The 25,171-nt window shown below is 37.1% G+C and overlaps 1 protein-coding gene across 3 annotated transcripts in view; it reads right to left on the reverse strand.

Annotated features, from left to right (window-relative positions):
• LOC126166427 (exocyst complex component 6B) overlaps positions 1–25,171 on the reverse strand; it is a 158,368-nt gene that overhangs the window by 54,760 nt on the left and 78,437 nt on the right. For all 3 annotated transcript variants that reach the window (XM_049920404.1, XM_049920401.1, XM_049920403.1), the window contains exons 8-11: positions 22,364–22,531; positions 16,708–16,779; positions 11,537–11,671; positions 11,244–11,422 (exon numbers count right to left, since the gene is read on the reverse strand). In XM_049920404.1, coding sequence (XP_049776361.1) covers positions 11,244–11,422; positions 11,537–11,671; positions 16,708–16,779; positions 22,364–22,531 — 554 coding nt within the window. The remainder of the gene's footprint in view (positions 1–11,243; positions 11,423–11,536; positions 11,672–16,707; positions 16,780–22,363; positions 22,532–25,171) is intronic.

Here is a 25,171-nt window from a genome sequence, read left to right on the forward strand (position 1 = left end):
TTACTTCATTACACATTTCTTCACTCAATTCATCATCTGTAGCATTAGCAGTATTACTGTGATGGGTGTTGGTCTTGCATGTCTCTTGACTACAATAATGTGGTCTCTCTGGTGTTCACAGTAGCTGAATTCCTGTTTTCTTTTTCATTACTAGACCAACTCCCACTTTACCCCTACTAAATTTTTATTACCCTTAATGCCATAAATAATGTATTTTTCAGTCTCCTAACTTTCTAACTGCACATTTTGGTTAACAAATGTATTTTTTCTTTAAATCTATATTTCTTGCATAAGGAATTTCCCAGTCTTCCTTTCATCAAACTGGTAATAAAAATTGACCCCTATGTTTTCTTCCTTTGGCTGTTCCATACAAAATCATGGGGTAGGTGCTGAGGTACTGTTTCCTGCCTGACTGAAGTTATGACAAGCACCATTCCACTTAGTTTTCTCTATCTTTTTACCATGATTACGGTACCGGTAATTTGTTTTATGTTGCTTTTGTGACAACTCTTTGTCACTGTTCTTCATCATTAATTTAACAGATTTTATATGTTGGATTTGCTTCGTGTGATACCTTTTGCAATGCATTTTAGTCATCAATTTGGTTGATTCATTTTTACATTTCAAAATTGATAGATTTTTCTTTCACTCTAACTTATTTTTTCAAGCAAGCACTGTCAATTTTATTGTAATATATAACAACAAAAATAATCAACTATTGATAATACAATATAACTGGACAGATAAAAAAATCTACTCTCCAAGCAGTGGCAAAGGAACACTCACACACACACACACACACACACACACAAGAGGATTTACCTTTCACAAGCTTTCGGAACCAGTGGCTCCTGAGCCAGTGGCTCCTTTTTCTGGCAGAAGAGTTGAAGGGGAAGGAAGAGGGGTGAAGGAAAAGGACTGGAGGGATTTAGGGTTTCTTGAAACCTGTTTGTCCCTTGGAGTTACTCTCAAAGGCCTAACACTGAAAGACCCTGTTTCTGGATGTAATCCTGCTCTACACAACCATCTTTTACAGTTTCAAATACAGCACCATATTACACTGAACTGACTAATCTGCGACCTATATGCCTCAACTGACAGTTTCCACACCACCAGACTTCTCTCCTTCTACAAGATCTTGCAGTTATCTGCCCTCATGTTTCTGTGGATGGTACAATCTGCCAAGCCAACTTCAGACTGCAACAACATGCCAGACTTCACCTCAGAAAGCTATGCTACCTTCTCCTAAGCTACCTCAGCAGTGGTGTTTCCCTTCCTGTCCCTCTGCAGCTCCCCAAGCTTGGTCAACCTCCTTAACATCCCACAGCCTTCACCACTGCCTCTCAGACCTGTAATGAGTCATAATCACGAGAACCAGTCCAAGAGTACAGTGTTCTAACCCTTCATCCAAAGCAATCTCCCCGCCCCTCTCGAATTATCTGTCTTATCCAAGGGTCTCACTTTCAGCCCCAAACCTGCATTTAACCATGCTGCTTTGGTGGAGGACCTACATTCCTTTACATGTAATGTCAACTCTTCCTTTCTCTTCAGCTCTTTCTCCAGAAGAAGCCACTGCTCCAAAAGCTTGTGAAAGTTAAATCCTTTTGTGTGTGTGTTTCCCTGCCACCGCTTAGTAGGCTTTTTTATCTGCCAATTTATATTTACTGTAATATTTGATTGTTCCACCAGTGTTTTATGTAACTTTGCAATAATGTGCAACTGATTTCAGAAATTAAATTGTAATATAATCATTTTGAAAATTAATATTCAAAAGCTTTGTACATTATCTACAATAGTTATATCCTTGTATGATCCTTCCTAGTTATATCCTTGTATGATCCTTTCTGGCTGAAATCTATTGAACCTTATTTAAATGATTTTTACTATACATGCCCTTGTATTATACTGCATGTTGTGTTCAGATAGTTTATGGGAACGTAGCCAAATAATGTTTTTGACAATGGCTGATATTTGGACAGGTGCACATCCAGGCATGTTAAAAGCAAAACTGCAGCAAGTAAGTGCTGAGCAAGGGAGTTTAAAACTTCAGTTTGCAGAGCAATTCTGGAAGGATATCAAACACAGACACACACACACACACACACACACATATCAAACACACACACACACACACACACACACACACACACACACACACTGTAAACACTAGTGCCATCATACAGTCAAAGACGATCACATCACAAGTTATCTAGAGTGTAGGAAAAACTTTTCTGATTTTCTTGGAGAACTATTTATTAATCTCCTAGTTACAAACTTTAGTACTGAACTGTCAAAAGAAACAAAAGAAATTAACCAACAAACTCTTATTTTTTCTGTGAATATTCATTCTCCATAAACACACGAAACTTCTGTACAATATTCAGCTTCTCTGGAGTGTCACCAGTCTCGTCAGCAGGCAAACCCTTAAACCCCCCCCCCCCCCCCCGCCTCCAACCCACATTCAGCCATCCTGACAATCATTTGAATCTGAAGATGAGTAGTCACTTGGCCAGCGCTGCTTACATTCACCACATGTTTTAGTCCTGGGAGCCTCATGGTTATCACCTTCTCAGCATACATCATAAGCATCACTAGTTTTAACTTTTGTAACTCAACAGGGATCTAAATTCTTGGTCTTCAGCTTTAGTGTTGGTCCAGTTTGTGTTCATTTTACTGCCACCAGGTCACCAACTTCATACTTCATGGCTTTCTTCTGATGTTGGATGAAGCTAGCACAATTTTCTCCTTGCATCTTTCTTCAGTTTACTGCATCTCTCTTCAAATGAATTAATAATTACTTCTTCTAACAATTCTGTGATGTGAAGATCAGCCTGTGTGTGCATCTTAACTTCTATCGTTTTTGTCCCAATACTTCTGTCATTTGTCAAATTCATGGCACACTGACCATGCATTGGGCCTATCAATGCTAAGCTTAGCAGTGAGTAGCTGTTACCTGCTGCCTTGCTTCCATGTCAGTAGTTTTGTTATGATGAGTGATGGCGAGTAAGAAAGACAGTAATTTTATGATGTCTGTGTGTGTATGTACAAAAACGTATGGAGTGCCAGTAAATAATGAATGTGTTTCTATTACTCTGCTGTTTGTTGAATATGAAAGCATGTATGATATTTTCTAATTATATTTAAAAAATGCCTCCAACCATTACATTCACACAGAAGTAGAGTTTTTAGGGATTTGTCTGGCTCATCTAGTACTGGATATGAGATTTTGCCACCACAGCAACACATACCAACTGTATCTCCCTTCCATTCTAATGTGTTATGGTGCCTACATTTTTTATCCATCCCCTTATGATGACTAATTTATGATTAACAAAGTTAATAGATCATAATCAAATGCAACCTCACCAAAAGCCTCCTACATCCCACAAGTGAAGGTACATTTCTGTTTTTCATACAGCCTTTATTAAATGATGCTGTTGTTGAGAGTCTTCAAGAGTCTTGGAAGATATAAGAGATGAGTAATGCTCAGCGTGTAAAATGCAACAGGCTTGTGACTGTCGTAATGTCTCTGTAGCTCTTAAGGCTGCCTGACGTTCTGCATCCAAGTTTCAGTAGACATGATATTGCTCTGAGTCTTGTAGGACTCAAGTAACTTTCCCAGCTTGAGCTCTCTTAGAACTATGCACTAAATCAGACTTATGTTTTTCAGGCTTATAGTAATAGCCTCAAATATGGCTCTTGGGCTTACCATCTGAATTTATTATTGCATCTCCACCAAAATTCTCCAGCAATGCCAGGTAATGTAGTAACTCGCTGTCACAAACCATGTGCATAATAACTTTAGATTTGCAATATCACTGAAAAATCTATAAACACCAAGAGTCGCCAAGCATCGCACCAGTGTTGTCTGAGTGCCACTTATGTAGACTATATTTAAAAACGTTAATACTATTCAAAAAGATGCAAATGGTTCACTATGTCCTGACCAAATACCATCAGAATCAGTTCAGCAGTAGAGTAGTGAAAATGCAACAGAGTAAGTTACTTTTGCAATTAATAGTCCTGGTATTAGTATGGAACTATGGATTAAATACATTGAGAATTGAATACACCTTGTACTGATTATATTGAGTCATATTACGCAGAACTTATCAACCAATAGAAGCATTTCCACAAATATATTAAAGTTTAAAAAGTGAAAGAGTAAATAGCTTTTCCAAAGAGTGAATATTTTTCATCAGGGTTCAAGCACATTGTATGGACATCAGTTCAATGGCTTAGCTGTGAAAACATAATGGACAGAGTTATTTTCACATTTATATTAGTATGGAGGTGCGGATTGGCACAGATTAAACACTATGAGGATTGTATGAGCATTCTAATCTAGTTGTTATCAAATATGTGTATGACTTTATTGGCAGGGAGATCCCGGTTAGGATGTTCAGGAGCTTGGTGCAAGTCTTTTTACTCAACACCACTTTGGTGACTTGGATGTTGTTGTTGATAAAATAATGATGATGACAATGCACACATCCAGACACAAGCAGAGAAAAAACTGACACGGGCAGGAATTGAACTCAGGATCCCATATTCATGAAATGTTAATGGTAACCGCATGACCTCAAGCGGTTCATGCAAATTTAATGCACCAAAGAAGATATAAATGGCACATGACACTCAGTGGCCATAATGTGATGTTCTGTGTCTGATATTAGTACGGAAGTATGGATTAAATATGTAAAGGATTGTATAAACATTGTAATCATTATGTTGAATTGCATTACGTAGAACATATCAAACAATAAAAGCATTTTAACAAATGGTAATGTTCAAAAGTCACAAGGTAAATAGCTTTTTAAAAAAGAAATTATTGTTCCATATTTCACATTATACTCTTCAAATCAATAAATATACTGCACTACACACTTTCTAAAGTATCCTATGTTCTTTCTCAGCATTCAAGCTATCTATCGCATGTATAATACTAGTATAGGTTTTAGCCAAAGTAGAACTGAGTCTCTCAACCTGTCCACTGGCTTGAAGGAGACCCGTCATTATTAAAATGCATTTAATTCCTTCTGTAGTGCAGCATTCCTGGAATTTTTAAGTAGTAAAGCAAGTCTTAGTAACTACTAGAACAGGATTTCCCAAATTAATTTTCTGTAATTCCATCTTACTAAATGCATCTGTTGCTTTTGTGGTCTCACAGAATACAGCCAGGTAAATTTGGTAAATCAATAATACTTAGAAGGTAGTTGTATCCTTGTGTGTTGACTGCAGAAGTACAATACAATCCATGTGATAAGTATATGATTGTTCACTTTCTTTGAATAAAGGATGATGGTAACCTTCCTTCTTGGCTGATTTTATATTCACAATTAGACATTTTACACAATTTAAGATCTCTCTTTTCACCTTGTAGTCAAGTTTTGTATATAATGATCTTGTTTTAGTACCTTCTCAATTCGCTTAACTGCATATTTTGACATTTCTCATACAAAAGCTTTATTTACTTATTTATTTACACGTCTGGTTCTAAGGTCATGGAATGTGTCAGTACATGAAATTATGACACAGAAGTAATAACAGATAAAATAAAAAGTTATGAACCCAAAAAAAGACAACCATAAGTTTAAGTAAACACAATCAACAATATACCACAGTAATCAGTTTAACTCATCAAGGAACTTCTCAAAAGAATAGGAGCGACCCATGAGGAAACCTGTCAGTTCCGATCCGAAAGCATGTGGATTACTGCTAAGGTTTTTGAAGTCATGAGGTAGCTTCTTGAAATTGGATGCAGCAGTATACTGCACACCTCTCTGCACAAGAGTCAAGGAAGTGCAGTCCAAATACAGACTGGATTTCTGCCTTGTATTAACTGAGTGAAAGCTGCTAATTCTTGGGAATAAGCTGATGTTATTAACAAGAAACTATAGCAAATAATATATATACTGAGACACCAATGTCAGAATACCCAAACTAGTGAACAGGGGTCAACAAAAGATTCACAAACTTACACCACTTACTGCCCAAACTGCCCATTTCTGAGCCAAAACTATCCACTGAGAATGGGAAGAGTTACCCCAAAATATAATACAATACAACACAAATGAATAAAAATAATCAAAGTAGACTACTTTTTGTGACCAACGATCACTTACTTGAAATACCATTTGAACAGTAAAATTGGTAGTATTAAGTCTCTGAATAAGATCCTGAACGTGGGTTTTCCACTATCTATCTGGGCATCTAACTTTTCAGTTTCACTAATCATATGCCCATTCTGTGAAATTAAAATGTCGGGTTTTGTGAACTGAGTGTTATAAACTGTAAAAATTGAGTTTTACTGTGATTTAGCATTAGTTTATTTTCTACAAGCCAACAACTTATGTTATGAACTGCACAATTTGAAACAGAGCCAATGTTGCATACAACATCCTTTACTACCAAGCTAGTGTCATCAGCTAGAATAAATATTTGAGAATTACCTGTAATACTAGAAGGCATATCATTTATATTAATAAGGAACAGTAGCAGTCCAGCACTGATCCCTGGGGCACTCCCCATTTGACTGTGCCCCACTCACACCTCACATCACAGCCATTCTCGACACTGTGAATAATGACCTTTTGTTGTCTGTTGTTAAAGCAAGACGTAAACAAATTGTGAACTACTCTCTGTACTCCAAAATTGTGCAATTTCTGGAGCAATATTTTGTGATCAAGACAATCAAACGCCTCAGTTAAATCAAGAAAGATGCCTAGTGTTCGAAACCGTTTGTTTAATCCATCCAGTACCTCACAGAGAAAAGACAATATAGCATTTTCAGTTGTTAAACCACTTCTAAAGCCAAACTGTACATTTGATAGCAAATTATGTGATATAAAATAATCAATTATTACATACACAGGCTTTTCAATTACTTTCGTAAATACTGATGGCGTAGGAATAGGTCTAAAATAGTCTTCATTACCCCTTTCTTCCTTTTTAAAGTGACTTTACTAGTGAGTACTTTAACCATTTAGGAAACCGACCATTCTTAAAGGAAAAATTATAAATATGGCTAAAAAAAGGGCTAACACATGCAGCATAATACTTTAAAATTCTGATAGGCACTCCATCATGTCCATGAGAGTCCTTAGCCTTCAGTGATTTAATTATTGACTCAATCTTCCCCTCGGCAGTAACACAGAAGAGTATTTCAGACATCAGTATCAGAAAGGCATTTTCCAAGAGAGTTATATGATTCACTGTAGAAACTAAGTTTTTATTTAATTCACCAGCAATCTCAGAAAATTACTGTTAAATACTGAACAGAAATATTTTTACTACAAACTGACTTTATATTGTCGACCTTGTGCTGCTGACCAGGCACTTCCTTCACAACTGATCATATGTTTTTAATTTTATCCTGTGAATTAGCTATTCTATTTGTATACCACATACTCTTTGACTTCCCAATAACATTTTTACGCACCTTACAATACTGGACTACTGCAGCTTGGTTGTGACTACTTCTAACATTTTGATATAATTCCCACTTTGTTCTACATGATATCCTTATGCCACTAATCAGCCACCCAGGTTGCCTGTTACTGCTAGTACCCGTTTAGAACATTCTAATGGAAAGCAGCTCTCAAAGAGCACAAGAAATGCGTTAAGGGAAGCATTATGTTTGTCATCTATGTTATCGGCGGAATAAAAATCCTGCCACTCTTGGTCCTTAAGGAGATTAAAAAAAACTCTCTATTACCATTGGATTGGCTTTCTACATAGTTTGTAATTACATACAACATTTGTTTGAGTACAAAAACCTTTTAGCATTAAAATTTGTGCATCATGGTCTGAAAGGTCATTCATCCTTTTACTAACAGAATGCCTATCTAGTAATGATGAATGAATAAAAATATTGTCTATGGCTGTGCTACTATTCCCCTGTACTCTGGCTGGAAAAAGCAGTCTGCATCAAATCATATGAGTTTAGGAGATCTTCCAACATCCTTTTTCTTGCACAAATATTTAAGTCACTATACATAACTAATTTTTGATACTTCCTACCAAGAACCCTCTCTAGCTTGAGCAGAAATGCTCTGAAGTCAGAGTTTTGGGGACCTATAAACAACACCAATTAGAAGTTTAGTTTCACTAAATTTAACTGCCCCTGCACAACATTCAAATACCTGTTCAGTGAAGTGCTGTGATATATCTACGGATTCAACACTGCAGTGCCGTGATATCTCTACAGATTCAAACGAAATACTGTCTTTATGTACTCAACATACCACTATCTATGTGCATTATATATTGCAGACTGCTTCTAACTCTGCTTCTGAAAATTATGCTGCAATGAATGACTTCTTAGCTTCAAATTCACCAGCTAGTGATTGAAAAGTAAAACCAGAAAATTCTCTCAAGTGTTTATGATTTTTTCTGTCATCTGTAACTGTTTAAAAAATTAACTTATATAGAGATTTAACAGGCACAGAGTTTATATTTTTATTTACTTTTCTGATTTCACTTAACCTTGCCATTTCCAAATATTTTCTTCTTCTTTTCTTTGTCAGCTATTTCTCCTTGTGTCATGTTTAAAATTTCTCCTTGCATTGCTCTGCTACCGCTAATCATAATTAAAATGTGAATCTTCATCACAGATCCAAAATCATCACTCTTACAAATCACTACATCATTGGGTGCGAAACTGTGTTTAGGTAAGTTCATTGTAAACATTGTATATTAGGTGGTATTGCCATTTGTTCAGTTGATCTCAGAAAATCCCGAAAAATTTATAGGATAAACGTTTTTGATTTTCATGAAGAACTATTTATTAAACTCCTAGTTACAAACATTAGAACTGAACTGTCAAAAGTAACAAAAGGACTTAATCAACAAAGTCATGTTTTTTGTGAATACTGTTGCTCCATGAACACACATATCTACTGCACAATACTCAGCTTCTCTTGTGTATCACCAGTCCCAACAGCAAGGAAACCCTTAAACCCCCCATCCAAATCTTACAACAGTGAAAATTAATAAGCAACAGGTGATGTAGCATTAACTTTGTCCTTCAGTTTTCTGACAAGGGAGAAAGCAGCATTTCATGCAGAATCAAAGCAAAAACCTCCATCACTATTTATAAGGATACCTGATAATTTAATTTCAACTACTTCCTTAATAACACTATCTCAATAGCTGGTAGAACATGTCAGAATATCTGTGTTGTTATATTCCATAGGATGACCAGTGCCAAGACAATGATCTACAATAGCAGCTTGGCTCAGCTGGTGTATGATGTATGTTTGACACTTATGCACAGTATGCTATTCCTCCACAGTCCTAACAGTCTGGCCAGTATATGACTTGGCACAACTGCAACGACTACAGCAGACACTGGCCTTATGCAAACCAGTATCTTATTTTCTGGAAACTAAAAGGACATTAATCTTAGATGGTGTTTGAGAAACACATTTCACATCATATTTGCACAAAATAAAACCAGTTCTATTGGAAATTCTTCCTGTGCAATGCAGAAAGGTCATAGACTCTGGTGCCTTCTCAGTATTATCATCGCTCACCTGGTGTACAGTTTGACAGATATGGAGGTTTTTCCTTAAATTCTTCGTGGAATCCTGTTCTCTCCCTTGTAAAAAAACAGGGGGATAGAGTTAAAGTTACCTCACCCATTGGTTATTAATTTTCACTATCAATAACTTCTGATGTGGCCACGTTTGGTTTGTGATGGCACTAGTGTTTACAGTTTGCGTGTGCATGCGTGTTTTAACTTTCCAGAACTGCTCTGGAAACAGGTTTTAAATTCCCTTACACAGTACTTACTTGCTGCAGTTTACCCTTTTAAATGAAAGTGTGTGCACCTATCGAAGTATAGGCGATTGTCGCATTCCCTTAAGTTACTTGAACATTGTACATGCCCGGAGAAATTCGGGTCTCACACTGCGTGTGATGATTGAATTTTGATCTTATCCACTAATGAAGGATCTGGCACTTTTAAAGTAATAACTCTGTGAAGAAACTGCTTGTTTTATGATTAGACATCATCTTTGAGCAATTAGCCTGACTGTTTACAGGACTCCAGTGACAAACACAGCATGATAAGACATAAGACAGCAATTGCTCTTCCAAGGCCTTGATCTCACTGCTGAAGATGTAATCAAAGCACTGGATATTCTCATGCTGTATTAGTCCCCAATATACTTGCAAACATGAGCCCACAAATTTTTCCTATGCTGCTAGGATTAGCTTCATCCAGACTGCATTTTGTTAAGTGGTAATGTTTATACCTTGAACTTTTGAGGAGGAACACTAGAGAAATCCTATGTGGCTATGTGGAAGACAGCAGTTGTCTTCTCACTCCTCCAGCTTCCCAACTGTCAGTTGTAGCTAGTGTGTTACAGCATTAAGGTAGAAGAAGAGAGGGACTGCAGAAATTCTGAAGGAACATGAATCTGAAAGGATTGTAATGGAATATATACTGTTGATTGCAAAAGTTGACAATGACATTAAAAAAATCAAGGATAATTGTCTTTTTTTTTTAAGATTTAAAATACTGTTGGGGAAAGGAGATCCTAGTGAAAATGGGAGTTGTCTGTGGAATTTACATTGAGGAGCTGTGCAAATGGTGCTTCGAAGTAGTAACTTAGGCCATAGCAAGCCAAGAGAGCTTCTTTACTGGTTTCAAAAGAGGAAATTAAATAATTCCTTTCCACGAGTCAGAGAAGTGGTATCGCCCCACAAGGGAATCAAAAAGATTCATGAATTTCTCCTCAACTTGCTCTGTGAGTTGCCAAAACATGCCGTATTGCATTTGAATATATTCACTTGGTGTATCAGGTGTATGCATAAAGCATACCACCAATTGTTTCAAAGTGTAATATTAACTTACGGACAAACAATTATCAATGATATGAAACAGGGGAGGAGAGACATTTAAAAGACTGTGACATAGAAAAACTAAGGGGGGGGGGGGGGGGGGGGAGCCAAAAATATGGAGGAAGAGAGAGCACAAGAGAAAGGACACCTGGAATTAACTTCATAAGTGTACTGGAAACAAAGACTGAACTGAACAAATATAGCTGTCACTGTGAGAAACTGCACTTTAGAGGGATATTCAAACAAATTTACTTAAGTATAAATAATTCAAGTTGTGCTTCTACACCCAAGAACGTTTCTCATTAATGTAACGTGACTTGCAATAACAAATCATTTATGAATTTATTTGCAATTTGGAATAAAACAACAGACTTGATCAAAAATGAAGAACATACCTCAAATTGAGATCTTCTGAAAACTTCAGACATGCATAGATAAATTCTTTCACTTGCTGATATACCTTAGGTACCATGGATGAGAACGGAAACCTTTTAGGAAAATCTGCTTGTTGAAGGTTTTGATCATAAAATGGAAATGAATCTGTGACACTGTCATATTCTTCCTGAGATGTCACCTGGGAATATATATTTTTAAGGTATCAACTGAAGTTACCACTTTGTAGTGCAATTTCACAGGATAACAAAACACAATATAAGCCTCAGTTCCAGAAAGCAAATAGTAAACGCACCTTAATAGGCAGGAAACTTTCTTCATCGAGAATTTCTCTGAAAACTTGAACCCAACGCTGCATTAAAACTTCATTGTAGTGATCTCTAATTTCATGTAATAGATCAAACAACTGATTCACAGAATATCCATAATTCTGAGGGGAAAGACAAAACAATAACATTAAAAAGAAGTTTCATAATATTTGACAAAAATGTGCTATAAGTGCATTGCAGAATAGCTATATATCATAATTTTATTCCAGCCACACATGTTACTAATTACAGTACTGCAATGTATTTATGTCTTCTGAAACTGAGCAAATAAGATGAGGAAAACAATGTAACAACTTTTAATAGAATATTGCAGCAATGCAAAGGTATGTATTTTTTTAAACTGAGAAAAAATTTGCTATTTCAATGGAAACATAGTTAGGTGGTAAATAATAAAATAAATATCTGAATAGTTTTTTTTATTTATAACGTAATGAATATTTGCAACAAGTAAAACTGTGAGCAGATCAGTACTTGAATCCAGAATCCTTCTCACCAATGTTCATTGCAGCTTATACTTCATTAAAGAGTACAAGAATATCACACTTATTATCTAAAAGTTTTAGAAATGGTTAATATGGTGTCCTGTGGATGCACAACATATATACACAAATTGGTTCAACTTGTCTCATATACAAGTGAAAATTGGTTCAACTTATCTCATATAAAAGTGAGATTGTCTGATGTTACTGTAGTCATAGCTATCTTTATCTTGTTTCCACGTTTGTCCACAGTTTTTGGAAAGCTAAGCACATAAATGCAGTTGATTACAGCCTGAGTAAAAATTACAATTAATGGTATCAAAAGACTATTGTAAAATGCATACTTATTGTAATTCTTAAGGTTATTGTTAAAAAATCCCACACATGCTTGTGAAAGTATAGTGGCCTTTGAGCTATTACAAAATAAAATCTCTCGAACTGTGCAACTCTAGAACCCAATACGCAGTATTTTGAAATGGTAATCCAGCAACATGTAACAGAAAACAGACTTCACACTGGTTTTTGAGCACTAGCTCTTTTTCCAGCAATACTGTGCATTTGGGTGTCTGCGTAGTTGTGTATGTGAGAATTTGTGCATATTATTGCAGGAAAAAGATCTAGTGTTTGAAAGCTAGTGTGACTGCTGTTTCCTGTTGTGTGTTACTGTGATCCAAGCATTTACAAAAACTGCATAGTATGGCTTCTATTTTACAAATTATCACATTGTTCTAGACTCACCAAGTGTGAAGAAAAGAAAAATAATGTTGAATACAACACTGCAAATTTTACTACTACTACTACTACTACTACTACTACTAATAATAATAATAATAATAATAATAATAATTTTATAATTTGTTGTAATCATTACTACTTTTGTTCTACGTATTAATATTTATATTTCACGTACTGAATCAGACACACAGCTGACTTGCCTGAACAAATGAATACGTAAATACTTCAAAAGCAGAAGTTTCCCTCCTGGTTTTACTGTGTTTTTGATTTTAGTTGTGTAATTACATATTAACTGATGTGCAAAACTTAATGAAGGAAGTAACATAACTATAAGAAACTTGGACCACACGTAGAAAGAACTGTTACAGTATAGTACAGAAGTTAACTGAAAAGAGAATGCAATGGGACGAATGCTTTTATTCAAAGCAAAATATGACACTGAATTCATTTCAGATTTTGACAGTCTTCTGGGCATTACAAAAGGTGGCACTTTGTTCTTAACAGGGCATGTGATCATCATGGGTGGTAATACATATTTTGCAATGTGGAGGATGAAAATGTATAGGCATACTGACTGCCTAATCTTTCAACACAATACACTAACCAATCAACATTATTGTAATACTGAACTCCTCTATGCATGTCTTTTCAGGGGTGCTCTTTGACCCAACTTCATTTTTACAGATGACAATGCATGATCACATTGAAGAGCACACGTGGAAGAGCTTTTGGAAAAAATGGATATTCAGCAAATGGATTGGTCTGCTCATTCCCCCTGACTTAAATCCCATGAAGCACGTATGGAATGCATTGGTAATAAACATTGCATCAAGTCCACATGCACCAACACCCATCCAGCATTTGTCAACTGCCAGGGTGTATACAGGGACAAGGAAAAAAAATTCCTGGATTATTCCCGGATGTTTCCCGGTTATCCTGTTTCAAAAATATGCTTTTTCCCGGGCGAAAATACACTTTTTCCGTGCTAAGTGACAGTAGGTTTTCCGTAGATTTTCTCTTGGAACTGTAAAACGTATCATTCCTTTGAATGGTTAACATTTTATACACTGTTGTAGAACTTCCCGGGGGAGAGGGGGGGGGGGGGGGGGGGAGAAGAAGAAAAAGACGGGACAGAGAAATTTTGGAAAGACTTTTACTGAAAAAAGAAAGGAGAGAAGTTTTGGAAAGACCTTTGATTTGCAGCAACACATACACTGCATATTTTCGTATTACGAAAGTATAAATTCGAATTGCACCAAACATAGCGCGTCAGTTTCCAGAGCATTGAAATAGAGATTGCGATGTCCTTTTGTAAGCCAGTCGTATCTCATGCCACGTGTTCTTGCCAGCCGATGACAGCAGATATTCAGAGCATAGGATACACGTTATAGTCAGCCAATAGCAAGATCACTGTTACATAGAACGAACACACAAAGAGGAAAAGTTAACGGTTTACATTAATATGCATAGCATAGCTACAAGAAACGCTAAGTTTTCACATATAATATTGGCCTTTTTTGCGTGTGTTGTACTTTTAAGATACATCACACAAATATGGCATTAAATTTAAAATTATGACAAATGTCTGATCTTCGGGGATCGAAATTCTTGTAAGTGGCTGGTCCTCAAAGTCAGTTTTAAACACTCTGTTATTTAGAAATTCATCCCATTTTCTCACACGTAGCATAATTCATATTGGCTAAAAAGAAATTTACTTTGAAAGTAATGCTTTTCAAACCACCATTCGCAATACTATCCGGAGACTGTTAGAAATAGGTTCGATTTAGCGGTTGCCAGAGAGGGGCAGAAAACAGACATTATTGCGCGTGCAGCTGCAGTAGTGTAGGAAGCCCACATGTTTGAATGTATAAAGCACTGAGAGAGCTTACATTCCACCATGAAAGAAACAGACATCATAGGATACTCATAAGAGATGCGCGGGATTAGCCGAGCGGTCTAAGGCGCTGCAGTAATGGATTGCGCGGCTGGTCCCGGCGGAGGTTCGAGTCCTCCCTCGGGCATGGGAGTGTGTGTGTGTGTGTGTGTGTGTGTGTGTGTGTGTGTGTGTTTGTCCTTAGGATAATTTAGGTTAAGTAGTGTGTAAGCTTAGGGACTGATGATCTTAGCAGCGTAGTCCCATAAGTTTTCACAACACATTTGAACATTTGATACTCCCAAGAACATCGGAATTTCATAAGCCACACTAAAATGCATCATTCGGCTTGAAGTGCACATTGGTTTTTTCCAGATTCACAATGAAGTAGGTCCCATCTGATATTAAGCTTTTCAGAGTGATTTTTGGGATGTAAATTTTCTTGGAGTACCAGTACTGTACGAACTCATCTTTCGTTCTTTATTATGGCATAATGACATACATGGCAGAAGTTGATAACGTGCACTTCAAATTCAAGGAACAGTTGGAACTAGCCAATACTGTGGAATGAAAAAATCCAAATTTCTTTAGCAAACTTGTAAAAATAACTTCATTTGTAAATATTTTTTTTAATTACCGCTACCAGTCACAAACTTTGTCAACTATTGTATTACTTATTTATTTAGCGACATGTTTCGAGGGAATACCTCATCTTCAGGCTAAATGGCATTACAAAAACAACTTTACAATAAGGTCATACTGATGTTACATAGTCTTTTCGTAAATGCTGTGGTCATCCTGTGGAAGAAGAGAAAACTTCCTAAGAGGCGATGTCACGTTGAAAGCTGGACTGATGTTTGCACAAAAATCAATCCAGCTTCCAAAGAGACATCGCCGGCCACTGTGGCCGAGCGGTTCTAGGCGCTTCAGTCTGGAACCGTGCTGCTGCTACAGTCGCAGGTTCGTATCCTGCCTCAGGCATGGATTTGTGTCATGTCCTTAGGTTAGTTAGGTTTAAGTAGTTCTAAGTCTAGGGGACTGATGACATCAGATGTTAAGTCCCATAGTGCTTAGAGCCATTTGAACCAAAGTGACATTGCCTCTTACTAAGTTTTCTCTACTTCCACAGAATGACCACGGACTATGTAACATGTGCACGGTGTTTTGTAGTAAATGGGTGTTTTGTTGTAAATGGTGCATTTCCTTTGCCACTAAAGTTTTATTTTTTTCCTCTCGTTTATATTTTATTGCTGCAGTTTCATTCTCCAGTAGCAGGACACATAAACATTCTTTGCTAGAGAATCAATTCTTACCAGTCAACATTAAAAATATTTAACTGAAAGCTAAAACAATGAAAAATTCCTGGAATTCCGAAAAATTCCCGAGTTTTTCCCAGTTTTCTCCCAGATGAAAAAATTCCCGGGTTTTTCCCGGATTTCCCAGTTGTCCCAGGTTGTATACACCCTGACTGCACTGGTGGAGGATTAGAATGCCCTGTCACAAGAATGCCTTACCAACCTTGTAACCAGCATGGGAGCTCATTTCAAAGTATGAATTGCCATTTGTGGTGATGACACACCCTTCTAAGAACCACGTCCTACATTTTGTAATGACCAGGGGACCATAAGGAATTGTGGTAACTTTAGTGTAAGTATTTTCTTTAAATAAAATTGTCATTTCAGTTTGTATCATTGCACCTTTCAGTTACGTTCTGTATTATACAGTAACAGATTTTTTACGTATGGTCCAAGTTTCATCCAGCTACATTATTTGCCAGTGACACATCACGTGGAAGTAACTTTCACCCTGAAGTTTTACACATCAGTGTATTTGTAGCTACATACACTAATATGAGTATGGTAAAACCAGTAAGAAAGACAATGTGATGCTCCCACACCCTTGATTGTTCTCCTTCATAATAAACTCTGTGGAGCATGGGAAATGTACAAGTGACATTCTAGTCAGTGCCATAATGAAAATAAAACTGAAGAATTACCATACAAAATCACTATGGTTCAAGTACAAAGAATTATCTTTGCATTCCACTTACCCTCAGAGTGGTGCTGAAAAGCATAATCAGGTTCTTTATTTTCAGCATCAGAGCAGCATCAGTGCAGTAGGCCTATAAAAAGAACCACTGTTAAAATTTTGTTCAGTAAATTCCAGATGCAGGTTAGTGAAAGGAACAGCCAAATGAGAACAATTAATTCAGTCAGTTGTAGTTTTATGTATTGGTTGGATTATTATATGTTCATTTCTTCAAAGGGAAACCAATCTTACATATCTCACATATCTCTGATACTTGACAAAGTGTCTATACATTTCTCTTCATGACTATGTACAGGAATATGATAATCTTATTAGGTGCAAACTGAAACTTGACAATACACTGGTTCAGACAAATGCAGACTAATGCAGACTGACTAATCGGAGGTCTGTACACTCGTTATAATACAGTATTTTAAATCTTCAACAAAAAGACAATTATCCTTGTTTTTTTATGTCATTGTCTTAACTTTTGCAATCAACAGTATATATTCCATTACCTCCATGTGGAGAAAAGGTTCTACGTTAGCAGCAACCTCATTGGCTGCGTTACATATTAAGCAGAATTTGGTCCATCTCGTAGTGCGGAGACGGACGAGCGCTGCACCTGCGCTGTTGTGCTTAGTGGGGCGCGCTCTAGTGGGAAACTTGTGTACGCGCTGACTACGCGGAACTATGTACACAACACTGCATTTCACAAGAACGATGTTTTCTTAATCGGTGTTGATTGTGTCAATAGATTGTTCTCTATTTCAAGGACATCACAGCTAAGGATTCCTCTGCATTATTACAACTTAAACAGAGCATGCGTGGATAGTGAAATTTTCAAGAACTGCTTCCACACGCATTTTGTACCCAAAGTTCAGCAATTTATAGAAGCCGCAGAAGATTGTTCTATTGCTCTGTAACCTGTTTTACATCCCAATGAGAGGATTCTCATACGCTTTTACTTCTGAATGTGAATGGTATTATACAGTCAATGGATCAGGGCACAATTGCATCGGTAAAACAATACTACCGGTCTGGTCTACTGAGAATGCTAATTTATGCAAAGTTGATAGATCCAGACACAATAGATGGAATTTCTGATACCTGGTAGGAAGTCAAACAACATACACAATTTCAATCATGGAGGAAAATTCTTCCAGATGGAGAAGAAAATGATGTACATGGTGGCAGCCAGCCAAGGAATATTCTAGGAAATTGGTTTAAAAAATTTATTTCAAAGGCCCAGTCAAATCTTTAAGAGTAACTTAGGCCATGACTACGTGACACAAGTTGCTTGTCTTTCATAACTGAGGCAGTTCTGTCCAGTTAAAGCTGCTGACAAGAGATACCTTGAGCTCTCTGCTGAAACTGCTAGCAAATTCATGCCATTGGTTTAGCCAATAGCATGCGCAGGATACCGATCACGTGTACGGACACTGGAGTGTTCTGCAGTGCAGAACACAGTTGCTTTTCTCTCTTGTAATCCAGACCTCGAGCAGAACAGACGTCCTTTTGGAAGGCAGAGCGCCTCTGGCTCTGCTTTTCATGACCGGCCACCAATGTAAGTTAATGAACCGCTTCCCCTTCCATTGCCCATTTCCATTAATTCTTCAACCTCCTAGACTGGCCTAAACCTAGTAACACCTGGCTCTAAGCGCACCCCTTGTACACCGTAAATTGAAATACATCCTCTTTATTCTACCTGATTTCCTATTTTGTCATTTAACAGCAGCCCTGGATGCCCACTCTCTAGTCCTGACCACTCAAGCTCTTGCACTCTGTCGTCACGAGGCATATGCAACAACCACCTCCTCCCTTTCCCTAACCCTGTATACATTTACAATTGGTGACAAGAAGTGGGATCATATACTTTTCCAATGATCTTCAAGGTAATGGTGATGAAGAAACAACTGCACAAATAATGAATCTGGCAATAGGTTTAAATGGTTTTGAAGACATCAAAGAAGAAAACTTGAATAAGCAGCTGAAGTACTTCATAATGTATAATGCAAATTGTGGCATAAATCTAAACACTGAGTGCTGTAACAGCTTGAAACACATCTTCCAATAATAATATTCAGTTTATTTAGCAGTAAAATATTGTAAAAGGGGTCTATTTGGTAGAGCAAGACTGTATTTTAATTGTTTTGTGGAATATTATGAAACAGACGCAATGGAAAACATTGAGTAATAAATAGGCCGAATTATCGCTTTTGCCTGCGAGAGCGCAGCACTGTAAATAACATCGTTGGCTTGTTAGCGTTCCATGATTTTTAAAAAACTTATGTATTCTGTGACTTTACTAATGATTTTTTTTCTGATAGTAGACTTGACTAGGGAAGGACGTATTTTCAAAGGAGGTGTACTTCTACTGTTAAAAAAAGAAACAACAGCCGACATTGCTGCGAGATATCAGAAAATATTAATTTTTGTCAATATACGCTCTTGTAAGAAGCTGAATATATACTCTAATAGTTGAGCACTGAGAAGAACGTTTTTATGAAATAATAATTGTTATCTTAAAAGGTAAAATTTTTCTTATTTCTGAAGTGAATATTATGCTCATCTTTCCTTTCCTAGTAATTACGATACAAAGTGCAAGCAAGCAGAAGACTTAGGATTTTGAATTCTAGGTAGTACTGTGCGATCCCTGTTTAATAACACAGTCTTTTGGAATGAACAGATTCTCTTTGCGTTGGCTGCTAAGAAGATGTTTAACCTTGGGTGTGCTCGATTGCACTCCAGAGACGCCACACATTACTGCAAAATTAATAATTTACTCTTTTTCAGCCAAGAAGACAGTAATGAAGATAAACAGCACTAAATACTTTATTTTTGATGAAAAAGTGAAATTCAATTTTCGTATTCAAAAGTAACAACAAAGGACAGATTTATTTAAATAATTTAATACTAGGAAGGAAAGAGGACCTGGTAAGAGTAGAGAACAGTAGTTTCAATCAATCTTGCAAAAGAAAGTTTTAAGACTGCCTGTCTGTTTGTTCTTTTTGGTCTTATCAGGAACACATAATTTTTCTAGTGGCCATGGGAGGGTGGTCCTTAGAAGATCACTGCATATGAACCCGGCTTCTAATACATGAGTGATGCTGAAATTGTGACTGCTTCTTCACAAGGAAAAAAAAAGTGACCATGAAAATCAGGAGGAAGACAGTGACCTTGTCAGTCACTGTAACGCACTGCAATGTGTTGATATGGTGTACATTAATTTGTGGTCCACTTTCTTTCCTACATTTCTCATTTACTAAAACTGTTGTCTGGTATCGCTATTTTTGAATCATCATCATCTTAATAGATGGACATGAAATTTACATCTTCACTGTTGATGATATTTGGCTATTTCATCTGAATATGTCGCAATTTCTGAGGTTGCTGTTATGGTGGGGCCTGAGAACACAGCTGTTTCGATCTGAATACTTACTGGATTTCACTTCTGTGCTGACGTGAGGATGTTACAATGTCTCTTGATTCCAAACTTATCATCTGCCCGTTGCTCTCTCATTGGCTGCATAGAACCAGCAGCTGACACACCACATTTCATTGCCATCACACGTCACAGTGAGCACTGACAAGATCACAGCACGAAACATTTAAGTGCACCACTTGCTACTACCCAGACTCTTACACCTCCTGCAGAAATGAATACTACTGTCAAGTGTTTGTCCAATTTTAAAATCAATTCAACTCTGACCATAAATGGATTCAGGCAAACTGCAGTATAAAAGCAAAAATGTGTGGTATAGATTCCCATGGTTGAAAATATGATGCAATTTGCTGCCTGCTCACTACTCCCCTTCCTGTGCTCATCTTATTGTCGGTCAAGCTGGTGTCACTGTTCCTTCTTCACACCTTCCTTAGTGCTATGCTTGAGCAGGTGTGAAACGCAGACTGCAATATCTTCCAGGGTTCAAGTCATATGTTACAATAGCAACTAACATATAAATAAAAGATTGCAGTCACAGTTCAGTACATTTCACTCATCCCGTGATATATTGACGTTCGTTGGTACTATCTCCACAATGGGTCTTGCCGCTGTAATTCATTCTCACAACAACAATGACAATCAGTTGAATGTGATTTCTTTTGTTTGTTGGAAATTTAAATGTGGATTAATTTTCCTCCTTGTTTCATCTTAAAGACGCCATCTTGTTCTAAGGCTGATTAAAAACTGGTAAAATTTTAACCCAATATTTTAATACAAGAACAGCAACTGAATTTCTCATTTGCAACCCACTTAGTAAATCATAACAATCTCTCATAATCAAATAATGTATTGATCTGGGTTCACAATCGAGTAATGTTTTCTGAAAGTCAATATATCTGTTTTTGAATGTTACCTTTACTTAAAATGCAGCATTAATATTTGTACACAATATCAATACACGTATGAGAAATTTTATGGAAACCTGTTCAAATGCTACAAAAGTTTGGAAGATGATAGAGTATAGCACTGTCTTTCACAAAATCGTCAAGTTTTAAGCAGAGCAAAAGACTGTTGTAGAGGCTAGTCCATAGTTTCTCGTCTATCCCTTCACTAGCAGTGCTTGAATCAAATGTCATGTGGTTGTTTCAACAGCGTTGATACCGTACTGAGTGCTTCAGAATACTGGGAAATCTTGAGTCTGTTGAAAGCGAGTATTGTTTGCCCAGCCCTGCCATTCTGAATTCTTCAAAATAAATCTGCATGTGACCTCAACAGCCAAAGCTTCAACCGTCAGTGTAAGACGATCCTTATACACTCTATTAAACGTGGTAAAAATGTTAAACTTTGCATCAATAGTTTAATCTCTGAATGTAAGACAACCCTGTATTTTCTGAATGACAAATTTTGGAAAAACCTTATCTTACCTAATTGGGTAAGTAAGGTAGTTTTATTCATTTGAAACAATGAGATGCTTTAGCCTTGAATAAACAAAGTCTGAGCAAATCTGTACAGCTACAAGGTAGCTGCATGACAACGTCTGTGGCTCTGGAATTCTGCTGATATAATTATTGTTCACGTACCCTCAATAAAATATGGACTTTTGTTATTGTATCATTTTTGATAAAGTGTTGCAAGTGTAACATGAATGTAGCCAAGGTGTACTGAACATGGTAACACACTGTACCACAGATGGATATATAAAAAACATTTACTGATAGGATGTTTCAGCATATGCAGGCCATGAGAGATAGCATCCTGGACTCTTCTAGTATGATGGTTCCCATGTATGTGAAACACCAGACAGGTGCGGCATTTAAACTTGCTGTGCTCAGGAGTGGATAAAATGGTAGCACAAGACATGTAATTGGCCATCTTTGAGGGGTGGGCTTAGGAAAGGTGCCAATGTCTCAGCAAGACACCTGTATGGAACATCAATTTTTAAATGCAGTCTAACTCAAGAATGAGACCAATTTCCCTGGATGTTTGCATACCATTTGAACTGCTTACAGGATGCTGGTCTTCAATCTCATGGGGCTGCTAATAAAGAGGACCTCTTTAATGATAAAGTTTCTGAAAATTTGATCAACATAAAAATTAATTTCTGTTCCTTAACAAATCAAATTCAATGAAGAAACTTCTTTCATATACCAAACATGAATAAAAAAACTGTACAAGAATACAAAAGGAACGAAACAGGTGGTGAAACAACTAATCACAAATAAAGTTTACTTACTGAATGAGTTTTCAGAGTATTGATTATCTTTGATCGAGCCATATTCCAAACCTCATCCAGGTACGTTCGATTCACAAGACCATTCCCTGTGTTCAAAACATGATCCTCTACAACGAAGAATCCAACAATTCCATGGATGTATGCCCGATATCCGGCAAGTGTTTCATGCTGAAATATTAATATTGCACCATTTGGTTCTCAATTAATTGAAAAAATGACAAGACATGACAAACACACAACATAAGAAAGTACTAGTTAATGAACTTTGAATCTGAAACATAGAACACATTGTAATTTTTTTGTTTTGTAAAACAATTTAAGCTAATCATTAGAAAAATGAAGTATAATCTAAGTATATGCTGCACTTAATAAAATTTAGATTGCTCATAAAGTGACCAATAAGATTTCCTCTAAAATGTAGTATTTAAACCAGTCTTTTACTTAAGAGGTTTTCATTTAAATTAATGATCAGTTTCAATAAGTAATGATCATCTGCAGACCAGTCTGAAATATGCAAAAGGAATGTGCATATAATTACAATTATATCTTTCAGACTGACTGAATTTCATCGTCACTTATTTAATTTCATTAACAAAATAAGATAATAAAGCCTTCCACATTTTACACATGCAGATATGGCCTGCTGGGGACATAGCGACCATTATAATTCATATTCAGATGAAACGGCATCAGGCTGCACACAGTCTGATTTACTATAACCAGTTTCACTCATCAGATAATCATTGACCTGATGGAAAAAAGTTTTGGGATTAAAGGCACTACTCAGTTCCACAGCCAGTTTAAGTCACACAGTTGAGCTGCATGTCCACATAGAAAATAATGACTGTAGCTTGCCCTTGCTTTCAGTCTTTTGCAGTACCAACACAGCAAAGTGATGCTGCCTAAATATCATAAGGATGGATCAGTCAATCATCCAGACTGCTGCCCCTGCAACTACTGAAAATGCTGCTGCCCATATCTAGGAGGCACAGGTTTGCATGGCTTCTTCACATATACCCCTCCATTACCATTGCACCTACAGTATGTCTATCCATATTGTTAAGGCAATCAAGCCACCCTATTCTGGCAAAGTTGATGGTTGAGGGAAGATAGGAAAGTTACCAAAGAATATGGAACAGTAAATTTTCTGAATGTACCCACCAAAAGGTACACATTTTCCTCTTTATATGTAATGTATCCTCCCCATGAACCATGGCCTTCATCACAGTGGAATAGCTTGTGTGCCTCAACAATACAGATTGCTGCGCAACCACAACAGAGGGTTATCTGTTGGGTGGGGGCAGACTAAAGAGTGATTCCTGAAGAGGGCCACAGCAGCCTTTTCAGTGGCTGCAGGAGCAACAGTCTGGATGATTGACTTGTCTGGCCTTGTAACATCAGCCCACATGGCATTGCTGTGCTGGTACTGCGAACATCTGAAAGTAAGGAAAAACTACAGCTGTAATTTTTCGCAAGGGCATGCAGCTCTACTTTATTGTTAAATGACGATGGCATCCTCTTAGATATAGTATTCTGACAGTAAAATAGTCCCCCATTTGGATCTCTGGGGAGAACTACTCAAGAAGACATCTCATCAAGAGAGACAAAAATGGCTTTCTACAGGTCAGAGCATGGAATATTAGGTCCCTTAATCAGGCAAGTAGGTTAGAAAATGTAAAAACAGACATAGGTTGATGCTACATATAGTGGTAATTAGGGAAGTTTCATGGCAGGAGGAAAGGACTTCTGGTCAGGTGAGTATGGGCTTATAAATACAAAATCAAATAAGGATAATGCAGAAGTATGTCTAATAATGAATTTAACTGTGGTGGAGGCTGGAATTAGAAAGTAAGAAAAGGAACATATGGAAAAAAAGTTGGTGAAAATGGACCAGGAGAGAGGAAAGAGGAAGCTGCATGGTAGAATTTTGTACAGAGCATAATTTAATAATCACTAACACTTGGTTTAAGAATCATGAACGAATATTATATACATGGAAGAGACCTGGGGGCACCAGAAGGTTTAAGATTGATTGTATAATGGTAAGACAAATTTTGGAATTACATTTTGAACTGTAAGACATTTGCAGGGGAAAATGTGGACTCTGCCCACAATGAACTGTAGATTAAAACTGACAAAATTGCAAAAAGAAAATTAAGGATATGGGACCTGGATAAGTTGAAAGAATCAGAGGTTACTGACAGTTTCAGAGGGAGCATTAGGGAGTGACTGACTACAATGGGGGAAAGGAATACAGCAGAAGATGAATGGGTAGCTCTGGGAGATGAAATAGTAAACAAAGCTGAGAAACAAAATAAGTAAAAAGACAAGGCCTTGTAGAAATCCTTGGATATCAAAGGAGATATTGAATTTACTGAGGGAAGGAGAAAATGTAAAAATGCAACTAATGAAGCAGATGAAAGGAAATACAAAAGCCTAAATAATGAGAGTGACAGAAAGTTTAAAATTACCAAGCCGATTAGATGACAAGCCTATAGAAGCACTTATAACAGGCTAAAGATACATTATGTGAACAAAAGTATCTGGACACCTGGCTAAAAATGACTTACAAGTTCGTGGTGCCCTCCATTGGTAATGCTGGAATTCAATATGGTGTTGGCCCACCCTTATCCTTGATGACAAATTCCACTCTCACAGGCATACTTTCAATCAGCTGCTGGAAGGTTTTGTGGGGAATGGCAGCCCATTCTTCATGGAGTGCTGCACTGAGGAGAGGTATTGATGTTGGTTGGTGAGGCCTGGCATGAAGTCGGCGTTCCAAAACATCCCAAAGGTGTTCTATAGGAT

Source organism: Schistocerca cancellata, chromosome 1 (genome assembly GCF_023864275.1).
Source record: "Schistocerca cancellata isolate TAMUIC-IGC-003103 chromosome 1, iqSchCanc2.1, whole genome shotgun sequence".
Taxonomy (NCBI): domain Eukaryota; kingdom Metazoa; phylum Arthropoda; class Insecta; order Orthoptera; family Acrididae; genus Schistocerca; species Schistocerca cancellata.